This window comes from Myotis brandtii, unplaced genomic scaffold (genome assembly GCF_000412655.1).
Source record: "Myotis brandtii unplaced genomic scaffold, ASM41265v1 scaffold1103, whole genome shotgun sequence".
Lineage (NCBI taxonomy): Eukaryota > Metazoa > Chordata > Mammalia > Chiroptera > Vespertilionidae > Myotis > Myotis brandtii.
Genome location: NW_005353762.1, coordinates 62,592 through 72,244, shown reverse-complemented (window position 1 = coordinate 72,244; position 9,653 = coordinate 62,592). Strand labels below are relative to the sequence as shown.

The 9,653-nt window shown below is 40.2% G+C and overlaps 1 protein-coding gene across 1 annotated transcript in view; it reads right to left on the bottom strand.

The window, feature by feature from the left end:
* Positions 1-9,653, bottom strand: part of CDRT1 (CMT1A duplicated region transcript 1) — a 37,561-nt gene that overhangs the window by 6,474 nt on the left and 21,434 nt on the right. The window contains exons 10-11 of the mRNA XM_005857335.2: positions 8,950-9,092; positions 1,001-1,159 (exon numbers count right to left, since the gene is read on the bottom strand). Of these exons, the coding sequence (XP_005857397.2) occupies positions 1,001-1,159; positions 8,950-9,092 (302 nt within the window). The remainder of the gene's footprint in view (positions 1-1,000; positions 1,160-8,949; positions 9,093-9,653) is intronic.

Sequence of the window (9,653 nt, the reverse complement as noted above, 5' to 3'; positions counted from 1 at the left end):
AACTGCCTCCTGCCTGCCCATGGCTTCTGTCATGCTCAGAGAAAGCCACTTTCTCTGCTCTACCTGGACCTCCTCTCACCATAAACAAGAAACAGAGACACTGTGTGTAGGTTCCTTTCTGCTCCAAAGGTTGCAATTTTAAGATCATAACGGTTAGTGTAAACTCTGTAAGAGAGTGACTTGTTTTGGTTGAAAACACTGGAATAAAATTTGGGGAATCATTCCAATTAGAAATCTCTTTCTGATTTATTTTTACTCAAGCCAAAAGGAAATAGTCTTTCTTCAGATGTCAGGGGTGAGAAAAATTCAGGGATGATTTAAAAAAAAAGTATTACCTCGTGACTGAAAAGTGTTTATTTATTGAGACTTATTACCAGTGCTCCCTCTTTAAGATGAGAAATAGTAAAGTTTAATTAAAGAGAAGGCAATATGATTCATGGAGATTAACTTGATGTCTAAAGTGAGCCTGTGGTAGAATTTTTAAAAAGTGAATTCTACTTGGGTATATTTCACATAATAGCACCCTGAACATGGCATATAACAAGCACAGTATTATATATACAATTAATCTAGTCCCAGTTCTGGCTTCTGTAAATTCATTTGCTCAGCACTGTCCCAGGGGACACGGGACCCTTTGCCCATGCCTTCCCTGCCTCCTGCACTTTTGGGCATCTGAAGTGAGACTGCAGAGACAGTGGGTGGAGCTCTGGGGCAGTGAGTGCGGGCTCAGGGAGCAAGCAGGGGCTGCCCATTTCAGAGCTGTGGTCCCTGCAGCTAAGCCATGCTGCACTCACTGCATGAGTAGCCCAGACGTCCAGGACAAATCAGGAGTGATGTGAACCCTGATTGCTAAGTTTGGTGCAAAGTCCATTTAGTCTCCCATGAGACCATGACTCTCCTCCAGCCAAAGCCCAGCTTTACTGCCAGGAAGTCCAGGGCTGGTGGCCCAGAGGAGGCAAAAATCATCCAAACAGAATTGTTCATAGCTCGGACCACCCACCTGTTGCCGCCAATGAAGAAGGACAACACGGGATCACCTCTGCCATTGGCTTTCATCACCTTCAGACAGTTCCCATTGAGGAAGTTGTAAATGCGGATCTTGCCATCTGCACAGGCACTGATGACCCGGAGGAAGAGCAGGGCCACGTGGAGAACTTCCCTGGAAGGGGACAGAGCAATAGGCAGGGTGTGTCATTTGGTAAGCTGTTTGGGACTTTTGTAGTTCTCGGTATTTTGTGTATGGTCAGGAGTCAGTGGTTATAACTATCCCTGAAGTGATGTTTGCCCTCATTTCATAATTCTGGATGTAAACCATGAACCTTCAAGACATGACTCTACTCATTCATCCCATTCTGCGATGATTTTAAACTATACTACAAACCTATAGAAATCAAAACAGCATGGCATTGGCAGAAAAACAGACACATAGGCCAATAGAACAAAATTGAGAGCCCAGAGATAAACTCACACATATATGGGCAACTAATTTTCAACAAAAGAGCCAAAAACATACAATGAAGAAAGGGAAGTCTCTTCAATAAATGGTGTTGGGAAAACTGGAAAATCACATGCAAAGAAATGAAACTGGACAGCTATTTGACACCATACACAAAAATTAACTCAAAGTGGATTACAAACTTGAATATAACAACTGAAACAATAAGATAAATAGAAAAAAAAACACATAGGCACTAAATTTATGAACCTTGGTCTCAGAGGGGTCTTTGTAAACTTCTCTCCAAAGGTAAAGAAAGTAAGAGCAAAAATAAATGAATGGAAGTACATCAAATAAAAAAGCTTCTTTAGAGCTGAAGAAACCATCAACAAAACAAAAGTAACCAACTGAATGGGAAAAAATATTTGCAAATGACACATCCAATAATGGGCTAATATCCAAAATGTATAAATAACTTATACAACTCTGCAAGAAAAAAAACCAATTCTATTTTTAAAAAATGGGCAGAGGACCGCAATAGATAGTTTTCCAAAGAAGATATACAAATAGCCAATGGATACATGGAAAAATGCTCAACATCACTAGTTATAATGAAAATTCAAATTAATACCACAATGAGGTGTCACCTCACATCCATTAGAATGGCTATTATCAATAATACAAGAAATTGCAAATATTGGAGAGGATATGGAGAAAAGGGAACCCTCATACATTGCTGGTGGGAGTAAATTGATGCAGCCACTATGGAAAATAGTGTGGAGATTTCTCAAAAACTGAGAATAGAGCTACCATGTGACCCAGAAATGCCTCTTCTGGGTATTGGAAACATTTATTCATAAAGATAGATGTACCTCTATTCTCATTGCAGCATTATTTACAATAGCCAAGACATGGAAACTACTCAATTTTTGTTTGATTGAATGAAGAAGACATGATACATATACTATATAATAAAATACTACTCAGCCATAAAAAAGATGAAATATTGCCATTTGCAACAATATAGATGAGTCTTGAGAGTATTATGCTAAATAAAATATGTCAGACAGAAAAGGACAAAAACCATATGATTTCACTCATATGTAATATATAAAACAAAAAGCAACAGATGAACAAATAAAAAAATACCATAGATACAGACAAGAGAATGGTGGTTACCAGAAGAGAAAGAAGGTGGGGGGAGGACAAATAGGATTAAAGGGGTCAAACACAAGATGATGGAAGGATACTAGACTTTGGGTGGTGAGCTCATAATTGAGTATACAGATGTTGTATTATAAATTTGTACACCTGATATTTATACAATGTTATTAACCAATATTAGCCCTATAAATTTAATAATAAAAAATAAAATATTCAAGTTGTCTAGTTTTCAACAAAAATTATCTCCTATATAATAAAGAGGGAATATGCAAATTGACCATCACTCTGCCACAAAGATGGCTGCACCCACAGCGGAGGTTGAGTTCCCGTAATGAGCCTTAATGAGCAATCAGCAAGGACCTGAGGCTGTGCCCCCCACAACATCCCCCCCCGTGAGGCTTGACAGGGGACCTCAGGCTGCGCCCACCACCATGGGCACCAGGCCAGGGGACCTCAGGCCATTCCCCACTCAACCGCCCCCATTGGGCTTGACAGGGGACCTCAGGCTGCTCCCCCCACCCAGCGGGGCTTGATGAGGGACCTGAGGCCACACTCCCCCACCCGGCAGGGCTTGACAGGGGACTTGAGGCCACAACCCCCACCTGGCGGGGCTTGACAGGGTACCTCATGCTGCACCCCCCCACCCAGCGCCGGGCCAGGGGACCTCAGGCTGCAACCCCACCTGGCAGGGCTAGACAAGGGTGGGGCCGGCCGGGTCTGGATCTTGCCCAATGGGGGTGGGGCCGGCCAGGTCTGGGTCTTGCATGATTTCGAGGCACACATGGGTGGACAGGGACTTGACTCTGTGTCCCGTGGTGTGCCCCAGACTCTGACAGGAGGAAGATTTTCATATACATTTTACTAATTTTCTTTCATCTCTGAAACTTCTATTATAGAGATTGGGCAAATAGCAATATTAAAATATTTCCTCTATTGAATCCCTGTTTAATGTGCACAAATTTCATGCACTGGGCCACTAGTCTATAATAATAAAAACATAATATGCTAATTAGACCGGACGTCCTTCTGGACTACCTTCCAGACGAAGCCGGGGCTGTGAGGGAAGCCTGGGTCCCAGGTGCCTGCCAGTGGCTGGAGAGAAGCCCGGGTCCCAGGTGCCAGAGGGAAGCTGGCACCGGAAGCTGGGGGAAGGAAGGCCTACTGTTGTACAAATTTCATGCATCAGGTCTCTAGTATAAACATAAAAATACTAGAAAGTATAGTCCATATATAGCAAAAAAAGTAATCTATAGAAATCATCCCCAGGAAACCCAATGGTTTGACTTACTAAACAAAGACTGTAAATCATCTATTTTAAATGTGTTCAAATAGCTAATGGAAAACATGTACAAAACTAAAGAAAATTATTAGAATAGTGTCTCACTAAATAGAGAATATCAATAGTGTTAGAAATTATAAAAGGAGCCAAATTGAAATTTTGGAGTTGCAAATGACAATAACTGAAATGAAAATTTACTAGAGGGGTTCAACAGCAGAATCAAGCAGGCAGAAGAAGCAAAGAACTTGAAGAGAGGTCAATTGAGATTATCCAGTCTGAAGAACAGAAAAAGAAAAAAAAATAGAGCCTCAGAAGCTTTTGTGACATTATCAAACCTCAGCATTTGCAAAACAGGAGCCCCAGAAAGAGAGAAGGGGTAGAAAGGATATTTGAAGAAATAATGGCTCAAAACTTTACAAATAAGGTGAAAAAATAATCTGCACATCTAAGAAGCTCAGCAAGCTTTAATTAAAATAAACTCAAAGAGATCTAAACATATAATCAACTGTAAAAAGACAAAGAGAGCATGGGAAGCAGCAAGAGACAAGCAGCTCATCACATGAAAACGATCCTCAATTACATTAATTTATATCTCATCAGAAACAATGGAGGCCAGAAGAACGAAGTAATATATTCAAAGTGCTGAAACAAAAATGAATAACTATAAACTAAGATTTACATATCCATCAAAACCATCCTAAAATATCGATAAATTAAGACATTCCCAAATAAACAAAAACTGAGAGTTTGTCACTAGCAGACCTACCTTATATAAAATGCTACATAGAGTCCTTTGGGTTGAAATGAAAGGACACTAAGTAGCAATTCGAATCCACATGAAGAAATAAAGAGCATCAATAAAGGTAACTAGGTACTAGTAAATATAAGAAAACAATATAAATGTATCTTTTGTTTATAACTCTTTTTTCTATCTCATTTAAAGATAGCAGCTGATGGATACACAGGACATAAAGACAATTTCTGATAATAAGAGTATAAAGGAGAGGAGAGGAGCACAATTTTTGCATACTATTGAAATTAGGTTAATATTCATGTGAATTAGATTATTATAAAGTAAGATGTTAATTATAATCCCCAGGATGAATACTAAGAAAATAACTCAAAATAGATAGAAAGGAAAAAAAAAAGACAAGGGAATTAAAATAACATACTAGGAAATACCCTTTTAAGACCAAAGAAGACCATAAAAGAAAAACTGAGGAAAAAAAATACATAAGACTATAGAAAACAAATAGCAAAATGGTAAAATAAGTTATTTTTATATTAAATGTAAAGAGATTAAGCTCTTCAAGTAAAAAGCAGAGATTGGAAGAAAAGATTAAAAACAGCGTGATTCAACTGTATGCTGTCTACAAGAAACTCCCGTTAGAATAAAAATCACAGAGAGGTTAAATGGAAAAAGATAATCCATATGAAACAAGAGCTGGAGTGGCTACATTAATATCACGCAAAATAGACTTGCAAACAAAATTGTTAATAGAGATAAAAAAGGACATTATATAATGACAAAAGGGTGAATTCATCAAGAAGATATAACAATTATAAGTGCATATTTACTTAACTACAGTATCCAAAAATACATGAGGCAAAACTCACATAACTAAAGGGAGAAATAGGCAACTCAGCAATCATAGATGAAGACTTCAATACCACACTTTAAATAATGGCTAGATCAACTAGACAAAAGACCTGAAAAACATTAGGAACCAACTAGACCTAACAGACATATACAAAACATTCCAACAAATACCAGCAGAGTACACATTAACCTCAAGAGCACATGGAACTTTCTCTAGGATAGGCCCTACGTTAGGTCAAGTAACACATCTCAATAGGTTTTGAACGCTTAAATCATATTAAGTTCTTTGACTACAATAAATTAACTTACAAATGAATAACAGAAGGAAACATGGAAAATTTGCTCATAGGGAAGTACATAGCAGTAGATGCCTACATTTCTCTAGTCAATAACCTAACTTTCACCTTAAAAAAAAAACTAGAAAAAGAAGGTCAAACTAAACGTGGACCACGGAGAAGGAAAATAAAGCTTGAAGCAGAAATCAATGAATTAGAGAATTGAAAAACAATAGAGAAAAATCAGTGAAACCAAAAGTTGGTTCCTTGAAAAGATGAGCAAACCTTTGGCTAGACAACTGACAATTATTTACTTAGACTGACCAAGAAACTAAGAGAGAAAACTGAAATCACTAAAATCAGAAATGAAACAGAGGACATTCCCAATGACTGATGTAAATGTTCTCTAATTAGATTGTAGTGATGGTTTTACAACATTATGAATATACTAAAAATCACTGAATTGCACACTATGACTTTTATATTATGCAAATTCTATCTTTATTTAAAAATTTAAAAAATGTATTATTATAAAACATTAAAGAATAAAGGGTGTGTGTTTTTTAAGATACTACAGAGTACAAAACTTTTCTAGGGATCATCATTTCTATCTTTTCTACTTTGTATCCTCTAATTTTATTTCTCTTATCCATTGTCTCCCACACTATATGCATAATCTTAATTTTGGAGGAAATAAATGTTAGGTCAAGAAGACAGATAGCAACTATGTCTGTTTTTACACCTCTATCATATTCAAAAGATGGGTATCAGTCCAATCATGACAACTCTCCAGAAAGGCAATCTATCAAATTAGTCCTTATTAAAAATCAATTGAAAATATTTATTGAGTACTTACCAGTATATGTACATAAGAGACGAGTAGGAAGAGGCGCCCCATAAAGAAGGGCATTGACCATGTCCTCCAGCTGTCTATGGATTCACTGTAACTATGCAAGGTATCAAGAACCAAAGTGAATGGTATGTTGGGGTCCCCATTCAATGGGAGTGACAATGGTTTAAGAATGTCTCATAGCTGAGGTGGAGTGGGAGGCTCATGGATTGGTGGAATAGTGACTAAACTGCTGGGTTTTCTGGGAACAAATTATTTTCCAATACTTAAACTAAATCCTACTGAATTGTGGTTGGGAGGTTTTAAAAACCTATAGTTACAAATTTCAGATGACATAATCAGGTTTGACTCCTTCCTGGGGGTCCAGGTTTGACATGCTAGGAGAGTTGCTGACGGTCACCTAAGGGTTGGATAAATCACCGAACACAGGCCCTTCTCAGCATCCACTCATCAAGAATGCAGTCACGCATCACAGACAGAGGATACCTATCTATATAAAAGGCTAATATGTTAAGTGTCCCTCCCTACATCTGACCGGTCGCTATGACACACACTGACCACCAGGGGGCAGACACTCAATGCAGGAGCTGTCGAGCTGCAATGACTTGGCAGCGGTGGTTCTCAGGTGAAGTACCCTGAAGCAGAGAGGAGGGAGCATGATTCCTCATGGGGCTGTGCGATTCCATCTTCGACTGTGGGTTATGTTGTTGCTGGGGCACTGTCGGCCCCAAATCTGGTTTACTGCACACTTGCATTTGCGTTCCACACCCTGTACAACAGTAACTTTGCAGAGTGCCCTCTTGCAGTCCAGGACCCCTTGGGGGATTTCGGAGAGCCAGTTTCAGCCCGATCCCCGCAGGCCAGGCTGAGGGACCCCACCTGCCGGAGGGGACCTCCCCCCGACACCCCGCTCACTCCGCAGATGCCTTTTGAGCTACGGTGCCACCCCAGGTGCGGCCAGCCAGGGAGGGGTGGTGGGAAGTTGGCTCCATGAAGGGTCCGGCCCATCTTGCCCAGTCCCACCCCACCAGCCACCTTCTAATTAATTTCCTTTCAATGTGCACAAATCTATGCACCGAGTCACTAGTACACATATATACCCAAATCCCCTTCTACCTCCTATGAAGCCAGTGTGCCTGCCAAGAAGTTCTTTGGAGGGTATAAGGAAATTTAGGGACATGTTTTACTAAATAGCTATCCCCTGATAGATCCCCCTGGAAGATCCATTTACTCTTTTAATCAATTGGAATAGCATTTCAATCCCTGGGATTGTTTATATTGCACTCAGAGGAAAAAGAATTATTCACATAGTACCGCAGTGGCACAGAACAGCCTGTAAAACCTTTGGCCATGGCAGACCCATTAACTGACCACAATACCCTTTCCAAATAAGCCCCAATGTGACCTCAGACTACTTCTCAAATGGTTCTAAGCAGCCACCACCACTACACTGGGATTGGAATTGTAAAATGAAATCCATGTCTGTCCTGGAATAGAATTGTCCTGGAATAAGCTCCTTCTCTGAGCCCTCATTTAGTATTTTCAATAACAGTTGACATTCAATGTTATATTAGTTTTAGGTGTACAGCATAGTGATTAGGCATTTTTATAATTTAAGAAGTGACCCTCCAATAAGTCTAGTGTCCACCTGGCATCATACATAGTTATTACAGTATTATTGACTATATTCCCTATACTGTAATTTATATCCCCCCCCCCCATGACTATTTTGTAACTACCAATTGCAGTTATTATTCCCTTTACCTTTTTCACTCAGCTTGCTATCCCCACACATCTGGCAACCATCAGTTTCTATGAGTCTGTTTCTGTTTTGTTTGTTCATTTATATTGCTCTTTAGATTCCACATATAAGTTAAACATATCAAACAGAGAAAGCCCTCCATTATTTTTAAACCTTTTCACTTGGAACATTTCAAGCTTTTGTGAACACAAGCTTCCTGGGGTAAACGCCAATTCCAAGCATATTAAGTTTACTAGAATTGGCATTACTTGGGACAGCTCTGCCAATATTCAGACATTTAGTAGGTAACGGATATCAGTCTATCACGTGTGTCATAAGTATAACATTTCAAACATTTTTCTAAATTCACATCTAGTATTGTTATTTCTTAAGAGAAATAAGTGAGGGTAATAGAGGGACTGGCCAAATAGAGGGGGTGGTAGGTAATAGGTAAAGGAGGAAGAAAAGGAAATGGGGGAGGAGCAAAGGGGACAAAAGGTCAGTAGACAGAAAAAGGGACTGATCTACCAAAAATCAAGGTCGCAGCTATGACAGGAAAAGGAGGGAGCACTACATTCTTCAGACAGGGCTTTCCTGGCACATACTTGGGATGCTTGTAGGCCATGAGGCATCGCTCATACTTTCCCACCATGCTCCAGGCCATGACTAGGCCATCAACACTTCCCGAGAGGAGATGCCACTGGTCAAAGCACAGGCACTTCACAGCTCCCTCATGGCCGCTGAGAATCTGCAAGAAAAGTTGCCCCTGTGTTCAGCCAATCGTCAACTCAAAGTGTGACTCCTTCAAGGGCCAAAGCTGGAAGCTTCTTTAGGTAAATTCCAAAGCCACTCTCCACCAATCCATGAGCACTACTCACTTGGTACTTAGTTAGCCAACTTTACTTTTGCTCTTATAAGGCTCCCTCTCTCCAGAGCTCCCTCCCCAGTGAAGGGCGAATGGATCAGGGAGAAGACTGCTGGTGGGTCTGTGGCTGAGGCAGGCCCATCTCTCTGGAGTACCAGCGAGGGCCTGGACCATCATCCTCTTCTGCCAGAAGGAGAAGGGCCAGATGTTCCATCCCCAGCTCCTTACCAGGACCCAGTGGGCACCTGGGGCATCCTTGTGCCTGCAAATGCTGGTTAAACCACAGTTACAACAAGATTAGTGGTAAAAAGCTGTGACCCTGTGCTCCTGGCATAAATGATATCTCACCACCACCCACTAGGGCCAGGGGGTTTCAAATCCAGCAAGAACATTTTATGTATTTGAACATTCAGTCACTTTCAATATAGCCAACATTCTCATCAG